At 38.2% G+C, this 17,359-nt stretch overlaps 1 protein-coding gene across 3 annotated transcripts in view; it reads left to right on the forward strand.

Moving 5' to 3' along the window:
• USP33 (ubiquitin specific peptidase 33) overlaps nucleotides 1-17,359 on the forward strand; it is a 64,202-nt gene that overhangs the window by 3,212 nt on the left and 43,631 nt on the right. For 2 of the 3 annotated variants that reach the window (XM_049616970.1, XM_049616972.1), the window contains exons 2-3: nucleotides 15,763-15,894; nucleotides 16,316-16,369. In XM_049616970.1, coding sequence (XP_049472927.1) covers nucleotides 15,814-15,894; nucleotides 16,316-16,369 — 135 coding nt within the window. In that variant the 5' untranslated portion in view covers nucleotides 15,763-15,813. Of the gene's footprint in view, nucleotides 1-13,122; nucleotides 13,615-15,762; nucleotides 15,895-16,315; nucleotides 16,370-17,359 lie in introns of those variants that run through there. The other variant, XM_049616971.1, reaches the window with a different exon arrangement.

Here is a 17,359-nt window from a genome sequence, read left to right on the forward strand (position 1 = left end):
CCCCCCCCCCCCCCCCCCCCCCCCCCCCCCCCCGCTGTAAGTACCATATGAGTATTATAATCAGGAATTTAGGTGAGGGAGATATTACTTGTGATTGAGTCTTGGTAGAGATAGTACTTGAGATGAGTGAGCTTTGAAAGGTTTTCGATACGAGAATTCCGTAGGACATTTCTAAAATGAAAAGATAGTTGTGCCTGGTTGGCTCAGTTGGATGACTTTGGCTCAGGTCATGATCTCACACCTTGAAAGTTGGACGATGTGTTGGGCTCTGTGCTGACAGCTCAGTGTCTGGAGTCAGCTTCCGATTCCGTGTCTCCCTCTCTCATTGCCTCTCCCCCACTTGTGCTCTTTCTCTCAAAAATAAGTAAACATTAAAAAAAAAAAGATAATTGGGTTCCTGGAAAGGTACAAGTTATATTTAAGAAAGGATTAGTAGAATAATTTGGCAGATAGTAAATTATTATGTTTTATATAAGTTAGTAATAGGAGGTGAAAAAGACAAATTATGAAAGACTTCATTAAAGGTGTTTGATCAGAAGAGGTATGTGTTAGCACATGAATGCGGAATGAGCTGTAATTGGGAGTAGGTTGAGACCAGGAGACTGCTTGGGCAGCTTTAGGTTATGATGTCCAGAGTATTATTTCTGTGGCCCTCGTAAGTTTCTCTGATGTGCTATCTTGAAAGTAGGCCTTGAGATAAGAACATGGGTTCAGGGGTGCTTGGCTGGCTTAGTCAGTAGAGCATGTGACTCTTGATCTTGGGGTTGTGAGTTCAAGCCCCATGTTGGGCAGTATAGCTTACTTAAATGAAAAAAACAAAAGACACGTATGCAGGTGAGACGCCAGAAGTTGCAGTGAGAGAGTGGGCAAAGAGTCAAGGAAGGGTGCAGCTCTTCCTGCCCATGGGTCCTGCCCCCATGTTTTAATAAAATCACCTTTTTGCACCAAAAAAAAAAAAAAAAGAGGGAAGGGGAAAGAAAAGCCAACTAATGGGCAACTGGGGAGGTTAATCCTATGGAGATTTTTGTAGAACTGCCTCAGAATTGTCCTGCCAAATGAAGGGGAGTTGAAGAGTTTTTCTCCTACTGGACCTCACTGATTGAGATTGTCTTTGAAATGCCTTGCGCACAGTTAGTTGCCTTGGCTAAGGTTAGGCAAGCTCCTGAGGTGCTGGAGAATTTAGAAGCAGAGGAGTGGTGGAGGTGGGAAGTTGTGAGTGTGTGCTCAGATAATGTCCTTACCAGACTGCAAGTGAATACTGAGATGAGCTGAAGGGATAGGGGACCAGATCTTAACTCTGTTAATATGTGTTCTCATTAAATAATTCAGTTGTGCAATAAAAGCCTCAATTTTTGTGGAAACCTAGAAGAAGAAATGTGAATTGAGGAAAATTGGTGAAAAAGCACAGAGAATCTAGTAATTGATAGAATACAGGATGTGTACAGGAGGGAATCCAAGATGGCTCTGACATTTGAAAGTTAACTTGTGATTGAGGAGGGTTGCCGGAAGGTCACTGATACTCACATTAGTTACTTCAGGAGAATAAAAATTTCAGGGTGTTGAAGAGCATTAATAGAGAGTGTATGGCCATTCAAAAGGGAAAGTACTTTGGGGATTTGAGCAGTGCTGCCACCCTGACTACACTTACATTGTTTGGCCCATCTTGATCATAAGTCTTTGTTACTTAGATCTCTGTATTACCAGGGCCTAGCACATTCCTGAAATATGGTAATATGAAAATATGGGACTGAGTGTGATATAAAATAAGACCATTCACTACAGTTTTAACTATAAAATCTTGAAGAATTTCTGATATTTTTAGTAGAGGAATAAATTTTGATGAATAAATTGTGATTCTTTTAAAATTTATTTACTTTTAAACATTTTATTATTTTTTTAAATAATCTATACACCCAATGTGGGACTCGAACTTACAACCCCGAGATCAAGAGCTTCATGCTCTAGTGACTGAGCCAGCCAGGCGCCCCTTGATTCTTTTTTATAATCACCAATATTCTGGTAAACAAACAAAAAAGACAAAATTAATTCTTAGAGTGGTTTTCATTTGAATATGGTGGTTGCATTTGTTTTTTCATGTTTCTAAGGTGTCTTCATAAGTGATTTTAATGATTATCCCATAATGCCAACATACTGTTGCTTAATCACCTCTCCATCTTGCTCAGAAGTGACTTAGGGTGAAAATTACCTCAGCTGGTTTGAACCTCTCTCAGAACTCTGTCATATTCATTCTTTCTTGTTTTCCCTCTCTCTTCCTCTCTCTCTTTTCTCTCCCCCTCCTTTCTCTTCTTTCCCTAGTGTTTGTTACAGGTATTTCAACTAGATAAAGTGACAGTTGACTGTACTTTGCCATTATTGGACAGATTTTTTTTTTCTTTGTAGGAAATGCTAATTAATTACAAATTTCACTTTATTTAGAGTGAGAGTTATCAGATCAGAGAGATGCTTTTGGATGATTTATTGTGTCAATGTTAAGAATAGATTCTAGAACAGATACATTGCAGGTAGAGAAATCAGGAGCTTATATAGTTCTCTCAATAGATTTAATAAGGCTCTGCCATTGATTAGACTGTTAAGGGTCAAAGGCACATGTTTTTAGAAAGATGGAAACTAGAAAATTAGCGTTACATTTCTTTTTCTATGTTATGGTTTGAATCTTAACGAATAGGGAAGGAGTTATAGAACTGTGAGACCTGTGTGAAGATTTGAAGGAGTTTGTGTTTGCTAGAATGTTGGTTTTTTTTTTTAATTTTTTTAAACGTTTATTTATTTTTGAGACAGAGAGAGACAGAGCATGAACAGGGGAGGGGCAGAGAGAGAGGGAGACACAGAATCTGAAACAGGCTCCAGGCTCTGAGCTGTCAGCACAGAGCCCGATGCGGGGCTCGAACTCACGGACCGTGAGACATGACCTGAGCCGAAGTCGGACGCTTAACCGACCAAGCCACCCAGGCGCCCCAGCTAGAATATTGTTTTAAAGGACAAGAAACAAGAAATTTCTTTAAAGTGGTCATCAGCAGATTTCATAGGTTAAAAAGTCTCCATGAACACTTAGCTGTAGATTGATTTAGAATGAAGTAAACTTTTCTTTTTGTTTTTGCACTCTTTTCATTAATATTTCCACTTATCAAAACAGTTTTTTTCTGCTTGCTTTTATTGTATAGCAGTTTTCTTCTATGGTAAATATGGAAAAATTAGCCATAAGCTTATTACAATATTGCATTTTTGCTGTTAAATAATTCTAAAGCCTAATATTTAAAATAGTGCCACTTGGTCTAGTCAGATTAGTTGTGGTGAAACAGTAGTCTAAATTGAAACTTCTGACAGGCAAATTAATTTTTCTAAATTAGAGTATCTTAGAATTGACTTTTTAGTGCAAAATACTGTCCTTTGGAATACCTCTGACAGGTGGTCATCCAGCCTCTGGTAACAATGATGGGCAACATCCTATTTCCCAAGATTGGACCCTCCATTTTTGCGTAGCTCTAATCACTGAAAATCTTCACCATTGATTGGGTTTGCTATTTCTCACTTTTCTCTGGTTATATAAAAAAGAAAGGATCCCTCATACTTTGATCATTATGTCCAAATAATTGGAACACATATGTAAAGTCCTCCAACCTTTGCTTTCTCTCTAAATGTCCATGCTTTGAATTGCTTGCATAGTGGTTAATATTTACTTATTGATTGCTTATTATCTCACCCTGTATTAAGTGTATATATATATATATATATATATTAGCATATATGTGTGTGTATGTATACATATATATACATATACATTTACCATCACTTTAGATAGTAGATTCTTTGAACCCTCCTTTAGAATATTGTATCAACATCTTTAATTTTAGTTCATTTTTCTAAAGTTTATTTTTTCCTTTTTTTTTTTGTTAAATTTTTTTTTTTTTAACATTTATTTATTTTTGAGACAGAGAGAGACAGAGCATGAATGGGGGAGGGGCAGAGAGAGAGGGAGACACAGAATCGGAAGCAGGCTCCAGGCTCTGAGCCATCAGCCCAGAGCCTGATGCGGGGCTCGAACTCAGGGACCGCGAGATCATGACCTGAGCTGAAGTCTGACGCTCAACCGACTGAGCCACCCAGGCGCCCCTATTTTTTCTTTAAAAACTATTTTTTCAGTTTATTTTTTATTAAGTTAAAAATTGTTTTTGTTTCAGATTTTGATTTAAATTCTAGTTAATGTATATTGTAATATTGGTTTCAGGAGTAGAATTCAGTGATTCATAACTTATGTATAACATCCAGTGCTCGTCATAACATACTTTATCTTTTTAAATGTTTACTGTGAGACAGACAGTGTGAGCAGGGGAGAGGCAGAGAGAGAGAGATTGAGAATATCCCAAGCAGGCTCCATGCTCAGTCCAGACTGCTATGTTGGGGCTTGACCTCACAATCACGAGATGACAGCCTGAGCCAATATCAGGAGTTGGATGCTCAACCGACTGAGCCACCCAGGTTCCCCTCATCATAATAAATTTTATTTCCAGTATAGTTAACATAAAATGGTATATTAGTTTCAGGTGTACAATATAGTGATTCAACAATTCTGTACATTACTCAGTGCTCATCATAAGTGTACTCTTTAATCTCCATCATCTATAAAAAAACATGTAAGAAAGATAACGATTTTATTCAGTTTTTAGGTTTTATGTTTTAATTTTATTTATGTCTTTAAAAAATCTTTTTGTGGGCACCTGGGTGACTCAGTCAGTTCAGTGTCTACCTCTTGATTTCAGCTGAGGTCATGGTCTCATGGTTTGTGGGTTTGATTGAGCCCCATGTTGGGCTCTGTGCTGACAGCATGGAGCCTGCTTGGGATTCTATTTCTTCCTCTACCCCTCCCCCACTGTCTTTGGCATGTACGTGCCCTCTCTCTCAAATAAACTTAAAATATTTGTTTCATTTATTTTAGGGAAAGAGAGAGAGAGAGCGCACGTGAGGGAGAGGAGCAGGAGGAGAGAGAGAATCCCAAGCAGGCTCTGTGTTCACACGGAGCTTGATGGGGAGCTCGATCCCACAGCCCTGAGATCATGACCTGAGCCAAAACTAAGAGTTGGGCACTCAACCTACTGAGCCACTCAGGTGCCCTATTTATTTATTTATTTATTTATTTATTTATTTATTATGTTTATTTTTGAGAGAGAGGGGGGAGAGAGAGTGGGGTGGGGGGACAGAGAGAGGGAGAGAGAAAGAATCCCAAGCAGGCTCCCTGCTGTCAACACAGAGCCTTTTGCAGGCCTCAAACTCATGAACCTTGAGATCATGACCTGAGCTAAAATCAAGAGTCAGATGCTCAACCAGCTGAGCCACCTAGGTGTCCCTATTTTTATTTTTATTATTATTTTTTTTTATTTTTTATTTTTTAACATTTTATTTATTTTTGAGACAGAGAGAGCATGAACGGGGCAGGGGCAGAGAGAGAGGGAGACACAGAATCGGAAGCAGGCTCCAGGCTCTGAGCCATCAGCCCAGAGCCCGACGCGGGGCTTGAACTCACGGACCGCGAGATCGTGACCTGAGCTGAAGTCGGACGCTTAACCGACTGAACCACCCAGGCGCCCCACCCTATTTTTATTTTTTGAGTAAACTCTGTGCCCAGCATGGGGTTCGAACTTACCCTGAGATCAAGAGTCTACTGACTGAGCTGGGCACCCCCCCAAAAAAAATCTTTTTTAAAATAATTATATAACTATATTTCACTAGCCTGCCTTCTGTATATTCATCCAGATTTTTGTTAAAAGTACGAACAGTTCTGCCACCTGCTAGTAGAGACCTTCTGGATTCGTATCAATCTTCTCTATTACTGTTATTTACCAGTTTTCCTAATTCTTTTCTCATGGTTGCTTGAATATGACTTTATATTTACCTTTCAGGTTAGACTAGACAGTGGAATGCAGGCAGTTTCCCAATATTAAAAGGTTCTCATTAGGTCACCAACTATGTCTTGATGTGTAACATATATTAATAACACAGGTCCCTGTGCTTTTCCTAAAATTTGAATATCTGGTCTTATTCGGATGGCAAGGCCAGAAGTTTGGGCATGAAACTTGATTTTACTGCCATGGTATTTCCCTTCTCCCATCCCCCCACTTAAAAGTATCATCTTCAGAAGCAGTTTTGAATCTATAGATAGGCAATTGAGCTGTGCGTCATAGTGTGTGAATTCAGCCAGAAACATTTTTTAGTTGGGGTTATTACTATCATTATAAGGCTGAGAAAATTTCAAATACTGTAGCTAGGCTAGACAGAGGAAAAGGTTGCCAGATAAAAGATTGTAAAGGTAAGGACAAATTGAGGTCAAATTATGGAAAGCCTTAATTTCCATGCAGAGCTTGAATTTTCTTGTGCTCCATAGTGATTCCCATCTTGTGAACCACACGCTTCTAGAGGAGTCTCAGACTTCTGTTGGATATACATCTATATACTGAACAAATAGCATTTTCATATACATTCATTTTTACTGCCTTTATGTTGTCTGTCTTCTCTAATGCCTAGTACCTGTCTTCCCTGGACAAACTGTCAGGCCAGAATGAAAGCATGCATGCCTTCTTTCTTTTGGTATATGCTGGAGAAGAAATTGAAGTAGCTTAGAACCCCTGTTGTCTTACTCCCTTATATCTAAATAGCCTACTCTCAGTAAATCTTTATCAAAAGAAGGAATAAAAGAGTGATTTTTTTTTTTTTTTTTTTACCATACTGAATTAATTGAGTAAAACTAGGTAACTAGAATATTAAGGGCCTTCTATTTTGATAGTGTTGTGTTTAATTGTTAAGGAATACTAAATAGCCTTGGTTCAAATTGTTAGCTTTTGTTTATATTTATTAATTCTCATTAAATTGTTTATATACCAGAAAATTAATACCAGATACTAAAGCAGAGAATTTATTCCCCGGTCCCCATTTCTTTGTTCTGAGGCAACATTCAGAGTGCACAACCTGCAATACCTCTTGTATTTTTATAGGATGTATCTGTATCCAGATATAATGTGCTGTAATGCTGGTTTAAAATTTTTACTTCAGTGGTTTTATACAGTATGTATCATTCTATAGCTTCCTTTTTTCCCAATCCAACTTATGTCCTTTAGAGCTTTCTCTGTTGGTTAATTATCCATCCATGTCATGCAGTTAAACTATTGTGTTGTATTTAGTTGTGAATGTGCCATTTGTATATCCATTCTTCTAATGGTGGACTTAAAACATTTTAAAATCAAAGTGAGATTAAGACTGTCTAGAAAGCCATGAGAACATTTCCATTTATTTGGTAAACATTAGAGGAAAATGTAATCAAATTAAATACTTTTATTAAGTAAAAAAATAAGAGAGTTTAGTACTTATATTTAGGGATTAAGAAAATAAAACCAAAACCAAGTAGGACGTGGAAATTAAAGATAAAACTTTAATGGAATTGGAAGCAGCAGAACAAAAAATAGTGGAAAGGATAAATTGCAAAGCTGTCTTTTTGCCAAGACCAATGAACTAGATAAACCTGCTATAGAAGGAAAAAAAGAATTCAAGTAAAAACACTCAAGATTAGGAATGAGAAAGGAAACATCATAGATATCTGGATATAGGAGAGATTAATGAAATGTTATGCAAATTTTCTTGAGAATATCACAACCATGCTATAATGCCAAAGTTGAAAATTGAGAGGGCATGCATAATTTAATAGCAAAATATAAATTAGTAAAATTGACCCAAGAAGTGAAAAACTTGAATTGACCCATTCTCACTAAGGAATTTAAAGATGATTGAAGATATGTCCTGAGTCCCTGGGTGGCTCAGTAGTTTAAGTGCCTGACTTTAGCTCCGGTCATGGTATCGAGGTTTATGAGTTCGGGCCCCACATCAGGCTCAGTGCTGACAGCTCAGAGCCTAGAGCCTGCTTCAGATTCTGTGTGTGTCTCTCTCTCTGCACCTCCCCACTCATATTCTCTCTCTCTCTCTCTCTCTCAAGAAACATTAAAAAGGAATAAAAAAAAAAAGATGTGTCCTTCAAAGAGGCAGCATAGCAGATAGTTTCACAACTGAGTTTCATTTAATTTATAAATAACATATAATAATGATAATGAACATTTTTTGTGGTCTAGAAGATGCAAAGCTACTAAATGCATTCTGTGAAGCATGCATAACTTTTATCCCTGATAAAAATGTTACCCAAAAAGGCCAATTTCACTTGCAAAATCTCTAAATAGAAATACACAGTGGAATCTAGATATGAAGCAACAGGCTAATAGTACATTTTGACCCATAGGGTATATTACACCAATGCAAGGGTTATTTATATCAAATCTGTTAATAGATTATATAATCGGATGAAGTAAGGAATATATTAAACCATCAGTAGCTGCTGAGAAGTACATTTAATAAAGTTCATTAAGATTGTTTCTAATTAGGGGTGCCTTGCTGGCTTAGTCAGTAGAGCATGTCACTCGATCTCAGGGTTGTGAGTTCAAGCCCCATGTTGGACCTATAGTTTACTTTAAAAAAATCAAAAGTAAATTAAGAATAGGAGGAAATTATAGCAAATGTCCTGAATAGCAAAACCATCACAATAAGGACCCAGACATGGTTGCTCACAATCACTTTTATTTCTTTATTTTTATTTTATTTTACCTTTTTTAACATTTATTTATTTTTGAGAGAGACAGAACACGAGCGGGGGAGGGCCAGAGAGAGAGACACAGAATCTGAAACAGGCTCCAGGCTCCCAGCTCTAAACTGTCAGCACAGAGCCTGATGTGGGGCTTAAACCCACTAACCGTGAGATCATGACCTGAGCTGAAGTCGAACCCTTAATTGACTGAGCCCCCCAGGTGCCCCTATTTTTTAAATTTTTTAATGTTTATTTCTTTTCTTAAAAAAATTTTTTTTAATGGTTATTTTTGAAGGAGAGAGAGAGAGAGAGACAGAGTGTGAGTGGGGGAGGGGCAGAGAGAGAGGGAGACAGAATCTGAAACAAGCTCCAGGCTCCCAGCTGTTAGCACAGAGCCCATTGCAGGGCTCGAACTCATGAGTCTTGAGATCATGACCTGAGCCGAAGTCGGATGCTTAATCGGCTGAGCCACCCAGGCACCCCAAATGTTTGTTTATTTTTGAGAGAGAGAGAAAGAATAAATGAGTGGGGGAGGGGCAGAGAGAGAGGGAGACACAGGATCTGAAACAGGCTCCAGGCTCTGAGCTGTCAGCACAGAGCCTGATGTGGGGCTTGAACCCAAGAAGTGTGAGATCATGACCTGAGCCGAAGTCAGATCCTTAACTGGCTGAGCCACCTAGGGCCCCTCACAGTCAGTCACATGTGTGTGTGTGTGTATGTGTGTGTGTGTGTGTGTATGTATATGTGTATATATTTATATAAATATATTTTTTTAATGTTTATTTTTGAGAAAGCATGAGTGGGGGAAAGGGAGAGAGGAGGGGGGAGAGACGGAGAATCTGAAGCAGGCTTTGTGCTGACAGCAGAGAGCCAGATGTGGGGCTCAAACCCATGGAGTGTGAGATCATGACATGAGCCAAAGTCAGATGCTTACCTGACTGAGCCACCCAGATGCCCCCACTTTATATTCAAGATGGTCTTAGAGATTCTAGTAAATGCATTACAACAGTAAAATTAAGTAATTAGTATTGATATTGGAAAACTAGGTAAAACTATCATGTTTCCAGTGTATTCAGAGAATAGCCAAGGAAACTGAAAAGGAATAGTGAAGGAGGAATGCCTTACAGTTATCAAAATATTCTACATTTTTTGTATTCAGATTAAATATGGTATTGGTGGGGCACCTGGGTGGCTCAGTTGATTACGAATCCGACTTTGGTTCAGGTCATGACCTTGCAGCTCGTGAGTTTGAGCCCCACATTGAGCTCTGCATTGGTGGTGTAGAGACTGCTTAGGATTCTCTCTCTCTCCCTCTTTTTCTCTGCCCCCTGCCACTTGCCTGTGTGTGGGTGTACGCTTGTGCTCTCAAAATAAATACACTTAAAAGTATTCAGGGATACATTAAAAAATAAATAACTATGGTATTGGCATACGTAGATTAGTGGAACAAAATAGGGGATCCAGAAATATGTGCAAGTGTAATAAAGATAGTATTATAATTCAGTGGGTAATGGGTAGATTGTGTAGTAAGTGGTGCTGGTACAACTGTCAGCCCATCTGGAAGAAAATAACATTGGGTTCCTGTCTTAAGGTCTCTAAAGACAGGTCTTTAAAGACAGGTCTTCCTGTCTTTAAAGCCTTGTTTAAAAAAAATATTTAAGGTTATTCTATAGCGTTAGGTATATAAACAAGGATGAAGGAAAATTTTTTTAAGTTTATTTATTTATTTTTGAGAAAGAGACGACACACAAGTGGGGTAGGGGTAGAGGGAGAGAGTGAGAGAGTGTCCCAAGCAGGCTTCACACTGTCAGTGCAGAGACCAGTGCAGGGCTTGAACTCATGAACCATGAGATCGTGACCTGAGCCAAAGTCAGATGCTTAACCAACTGAGCTACCCAGGTGCCCAAATGAAATTTTAAGATCAGAAACTCAGAGCTGTTATAAGAGACATGTTTGATTTAAAAAAATTAAGGGCTTTAATGATAAAGGCTACCATAAGAAAGTTAATAGTATTGGTACTAAGACAGACATAGACCAGTAGAATAGAATAGAGTTCATAAATAATCTTCACATGTATGATTAAATATATTAAAAAAATTTTTTTTATTATAAAATTTTTTTTAGGGGCTCCTGGGTGGTTTAGTTGGTTAAGCATCCGACTTTGGCTCAGGTCATGATCTCATGGTTTGTGGGATCAAGCCCCACATTAGGCTCTGCTCTGACAGTGTGGAGCCTGCTTGGGATTCTCTCTCTATCCCTCTCTCTCTGCCCCTCCCCCACTCTTTCTCTTTCAAAATAAATAAACTTACAAAAAAGTTTTTTTAAGTTTACTTTTAAGAGAGAGTGTGTGTGTTGGGGAGAGGTAGAGAGAGAGAGGGAGATAGAGAATCTGAAGAAGTCTCTGAGCTGTCAGCACAAAGCCTGATGCAGGGCTTGAACCCACAAACTGTGAGATGATGACCTGAGCCGAAGTTGGATGCTTAATTGACTCAGCCACCCAGGTGCTCCCATGATTATTTTTAATAACAATGTGGAAACAAAGTGAATATTCATCAGTAGAAGAATTAATTGCATGATTTATGCAGTGTATGCATCATGACATGTGTATTCAAGAAAAAGTTGAGATAGAGGGATGTCTGTATTATTGCCCAAAAAAGGCCATATATGTCTCTTTCTATATTTGATTATATGAACAAGAAAAAATATTGAAACACATACATACATTCTATAGTGCAGGTATGCTGGTAATAAATTCTTTCAGCGTTTGTATAAGAAGTCTTTATTTTGCCCTTACTTTGCAAGGTGTTTTCCTAGGTATGGAATTCTAGGTTGACAGTGTTCCTTCAGTACTGTACAGATGTTGCTCCATGGTCTTCTGGCTTGTATTGTTTCCAGAATATGTTATTGGCCTTTTTTGGCTACTTTGAAGATGTTCTTTTTATTATTGGTTTTAAGCAGCTTGTTTTTAGTGTGCCATGATATAATTTGTTTATATGTCTTGTGCTTCAAGTTTGTTGTGTTTGTTTTCATCAAATTTGGACTTTTCTACCCATCTGAGTGATACTCTAATTTCTCAATTTTTTTTTTTGTATTTCAATTTGAATAGTTTCTTTCACTGTGTCTTTAGGTTCATTATTCTTTTGCATTGTCTAATCTGCTGTTCATCTCATACACTGTATTTTTCACCTAAGACTTTTTTTTTAACATTTAGAAATTTGCTTTAGGTCTTTTATCTTCTATCCTTCACGTTTCTCTTTAAAATATGTATCTTGGGAGGCGCCTGGGTGGCGCAGTCGGTTAAGCGTCCGACTTCAGCCAGGTCACGTTCTCGCGGTCCGTGAGTTCGAGCCCCGTGTCAGGCTCTGGGCTGATGGCTCGGAGCCTGGAGCCTGTTTCCGATTCTGTGTCTCCCTCTCTCTCTGCCCCTCCCCCGTTCATGCTCTGTCTCTCTCTGTCCCAAAAATAAATTAAAAAAAAAAAAAAGTTGAAAAAAAAAAATATGTATCTTGGGGCGCCTGTTTGGCTCAGTGAGTAGAGCACGCGACTTTTTATCTCAGGGTTGTAAGTTTGAGTCCCATGTTGGGTGTACAGATTACTTTATTTTTTATTTTTTTAAATTTTTTTATTAAAAAAAATTTTTTTTAATGTTTATTTATTTTTGAGACAGAGAGAGACAGAGCATGAATGGGGGAGGGCAGAGAGAGAGGGAGACACAGAATCGGAAGCAGGCTCCAGGCTCCAAGCCATCAGCCCAGAGCCCGATGTGGGGCTTGAACTCACGGACCGCGAGACCGTGACCTGAGCTGAAGTCAGACGCTCAACCGACTGAGCCACCCAGGCGCCCCTGTACAGATTACTTTAAACAAATGTGTATCCTTGGGGCGCCTGAGTGTCTCAGTCGGTTATGCATTTAACTCTTGGTTTTGGCTCAGATCTGATCTCACGGTTTGTGAGTTTGAGCCCTGCATCAGGCTTTGCTCTGACAGTGTGGAGCCTGCTTGGGATTCATTCTCTCTCTCTCTCTCTCTCCCCCCTCTCTCTCCCCCCTCTCTCTCCCCCCTCTCTCTCCCCCTCTCTCTCTCCCCCTCTCCCCCTTTCTCTGCCCCTCCCCCACTTGCTCTCTGTCTCTAAAAAACAATAAACTTAAAAACATTAAAAAAAATTTAAAAACGTCTATGCTTTATCCTGTCTTCTGTGTTATCTCTGGATCTCTTTTTTTTCCTTGTTTTTGTTTTGTAGTTTTTGAGTGGATACCAGACATTGTAATTTTTTTAATCTTGTCAGGTGCTGGGGTTTTTTTCATTCCTTTGTTCTGGGGCACAGTTATGTTCCTTGAGAATAATTTGACTCTGTAATACTCATTTTGACCTTTTTAAAGGCAGAACGAAAGTAGTCTTTAGGGATACATTTTCCTATTATTGAGGTAATACCCTCTGAGTACTTTATTCCCCGTGTATTATGAACTCTTTAAACTCTGGCTGGTGGGGACACAAACAAACTTGTGTTGGCTTCCAGAGTTGTTCTACCTATTCTTTTCCAGTAATTCTTTCCCCTGCTTAGGGTAGTTTAATCACATGCACATGCTCATAAGTACTCAGCTGAAGACCTAATGGTAGCCCTCTACAAACCTCATGAGTTTATTTGCTTTGTGTTTAGTTCTTTCCTCTCTGTTACTCTGCCTTGTGAATTCTAGCCACCTTGGTGCCTCTGCATTTTCAACACTACCCCTTCAACTCAAGGAGACTGCTGGACACTGGGTTTTCTCCTACGTGCACTGTGGCCTAGAAGTTCTTTCTAGGCGTAAGCTGGGGTAATTGTTGCCTACTTTCCAGTGCCTGATAACCGTTATTTTATATATTTTGTCTAGCTTTTTAGTTATTTAAAGAGGCTAAATCTGGTTCCTGTCACTCCATCATGGCTGGCAGTGGAGGTAATTGGATAAGAAGGAAGAAATATCTAAGCACAGAAGGAAGTGAGAGGTGGGTGGGAAAGATTGCCAGACCTTTCACAAACATAAATAAGAAATGGAAAACGTTAATAGTTATTTTAAGTTAAATTTCATGCATCTGAAAGTCTGGCACATGGCTTGTTTAATCTTATGTAATAATTTCATGTTTAGAGGGGTGCCTGGGTGGCTCAGTTGGTTGAGCATCCAACTTGGGCTCAGGTCATGATCTCATGGTTCATGAGTTCCAACCCCGCATTGGGCTTGCGGCTGTCAGTGCAGAGCCCGCTTCAGATCCTCTCTCTCTCTCTCTCTCTCTCTTTCTCTCTTTCTCTCTTTCTGCCCCTTCCCCACTCATGCTCTCTTTCTCAAAAATGAGTAAACATTAAAAAAAAAATAATGTTTAGAGATAATGATTTATTCAGTATTAACCCCCGGAGTGATTTCTGTTGTATTTTGTCGGTTGCAAGATAATATTTGACTCATTTGATTGAAACTTTCTGTTTAATGTGTTTACTAATGGGCTAGTATTTTAGCACATTTATAAGTGTTTATTCTTTCCTAGTAAGTTTCTTAATTTTTTCCAAAATAGTGTTCTCAAACCCCAAGGATGAACTAAAGGCATGAAAAACCTTATTGTTAAGAATGTACACATCCAAGAAATATCTGGAAGTACTGACTTAAACTTGAGATTTTACTTGGAAATCACTCACTTTACTTGAACCAGTTGTGAGATTTCTATGCGTTGAATGCTGTAAATCAGTTAGCTCTATGATTCATAAGATCTGCAGGGGAGATAGATAAAATTTAGTGACATTATAGTATTCCTATCATTCTCATAAATTACATTTATAATATTGTGATGTCTTGGAAGAAGTTAAGTATATTGGGGTTACAAAACATTTTGCCTTCTGTTTATTTTAATGGAATTTGAGGAAACTCCTGAAGATAATTAGGAAAGTTGTAATTGATGTGGGAAACTACCTCAGTCTTAAACTGGTGGTCTCATGGGAGAGAGAGGTATGAGACCTTACTGGTCATCTAAAAAGAAGTACATAAAGGGATGCTGCAGAGTGCCTAATAAAATTATATGCATATGTGTAGTACTGTGTGTGTGTATGTACACACTTGACATGTGCTACCTCATTTCATCCTTAAAGTAGCCCCTTGAGTTCATTATGCCAGTCTACTCTTAGTCTTATATGCAATTAAGATAATAATGGTACTCTACGTCAGGGTTGCTGAAAGGATTTTGTGAAGATGTTGTTTTCAACCTGAGATAATGTTGTCCCTTTGAGGACATAATTTTATTTTATTTTATTTTTTTTGAATTTTATTTTATATATTTTTTAAGAGACAGAGCATGAGCGGGGGAGGGGCAGAGAGAGAGGGAGACAGAATCTGAAGCAGACTCCAGGCTCCCAGCTGTCAGCACAGAGTCTAACACGGGGCTTGAACTCACAAACTGTGAGATCATGACCTGAGCTGAAGTCAGACCCTTAACTGACTGAGCCACCCAGGTGACCCGGAGGGCATAATTTTATACTGTACTTGTAAAAGCAGTGGTGAGAGTGTTCTGGCATCTAATGGGTTGAAGCAAGAATGTTGCTAAACACCTTACAATGCACAGGGCAAACCCCCACAGTAGAGAAGTATTTGGTCCAAAGTATCAATGTGGTGCCAACTTGAGAAACTTTAGTATGTGACCATCTTGGTATATTGCTAAGATACCAGACAATTTCATTTATATCATCACTAGGGGCTGCAGCTAGTGTAAAAATGAATGTTTATATTTGATGGTTCTTTTAATTCCTATTCCAGTCTAAGGATTAATCTTAAAAAAGAAAAAAAAAGATACAAGTACTTAAATTGAATAACTTTAATTTTTTCCCTTTTATTTATATTCTAAAATATGAAATGGGAGAAAGGGGGAAAAGCAGCAAAAGTAATGGAGAAACAAACTTACATTGATACATAGTTATCAGTTTCAATATAATGTTAATTTTGTGGAGAAATTTCCAGTGTACATGTTAACTTAAATTATGAAAGTAATCTAGGTATATTTGAAAAATATACTAGGGTAGACTTGTAAACATGCATGCTTATTATTTTAGCCTTTATTTTAATGATTTTAAATATTTACCATTTTTTAATTAATATTTTCTGGTTGTTTTTCCCATAGGTGTTACCTCATTTGGAAATACTTGGGAGACAGGAAAAAGTTACTAACAAAATGTCACCTTTTCAAAATCATTGTCCACATTTGGATTCAGTTGGTGAAATAACGAAAGAAGACTTAATGCAAAAATCTCATGTAAGATATAGGGTTTTTTCCTTGCTTAGAAAAATCATTCATTGCTCTCTCAAATGTGTGTTTTTTTAAAATAAATTACTGTAATACTCTGTGTTCATGGGCTCCAATTTATTATTTTTTTAATATTTATTTACTTTTGAGAGAGAGAGAGAGCGTGAGCAGAAGTAGGGTGGGGGTGGTGTAGAGAAAGGGGAGACACAGAATCCGAAGCAGGCTCCAGGCTCTAAGCTGTCAGCACAGAGCCCTATCTGGACTCGAACTTGTGAACTGCGAGATTATGACCTGAGCTGAGTGAGGTTAGACGCTCAACCAACTGAGCCACCCAGGCACCCCTCCAATTTCTTATGTAATATTATTAGTCAATTGTATGTGTTTGGCTGTGTCAACATAATGATAATGCTATTTGATTTTTGTTTTATAGGGTACTTGTCAGGATTGTAAAGTCAGAGGACCAAATCTTTGGGCATGTTTGGAGGTACGTATATGTTTCAAAACTTTGGTATTATAAAAATTTATATCTGAATAAGGATAACTATAAGAGTTTTTTTGACACTTAACAGATTTCATAAATGAACATGCTTTAAAAAAAGATGATTAGTGGGGCACCTGGGTGGCGCAGTCGGTTAAGCGTCCGACTTCAGCCAGGTCACGATCTCACGGTCCGTGAGTTCGAGCCCCGCGTCGGGCTCTGGGCTGATGGCTCGGAGCCTGGAGCCTGTTTCCGATTCTGTGTCTCCCTCTCTCTCTGTCCCTCCCCCGTTCATGCTCTGTCTCTCTCTGTCCCAAAAATAAAATAAACGTTGAAAAAAAAATTTAAAAAAAAAAAAAAAAAAAAAAGATGATTAGTGATAACAAATTAAACTTTATAAACTTTGGGTTTTAAATTCCAGTGCTTTTGCAGAGTTTTAATAAATCACTAAATATATATGTGTGTGTGTGTGTGTATATATATATATATATATATATATGTATATATTTCTATGAGACTTATTTTTTAAATTTTATCCAAATTTTTTAAAATTTTAAAATTTTAATCCAAGTTAGTTAACATATAGTGTAATAATAGTTTATAAGAGTAGAATTTAGTGATTCATCACTTACATATAACACCCAGTGCTCATCCCAACAAGTGCCCTCCTTAATGGCCATCACCCATTTAGCCTGTCCCCCCATCCAACACCCTTCCAGCAACCCTTAGTTTGTTCTGTGTGTTTAAGAATCTTTTATGGTTTGTTTCCCTCACTGTTTTTATTTTATTTTTCCTTCTCTTCCCCTATATTCAGCTGTTTTGTTTCTTAAATTCCACCTATCAGTGAAATCATATGATATCTGTCTTTCTTTGACCTACTTCGCTTAGCATAGTAATTTTTGGTTCCATCCATGTTTTTGCAAATGGCAAGATTTCATTTTGATCGCTGAGTAGTACTCCAGTGTGTGTGTGTGTGTACACACACACGCACACACA

The sequence above is a fragment of the Panthera uncia genome (assembly GCF_023721935.1).
Source record: "Panthera uncia isolate 11264 chromosome C1 unlocalized genomic scaffold, Puncia_PCG_1.0 HiC_scaffold_4, whole genome shotgun sequence".
In the NCBI taxonomy this organism is placed as follows: Eukaryota; Metazoa; Chordata; class Mammalia; order Carnivora; family Felidae; genus Panthera; species Panthera uncia.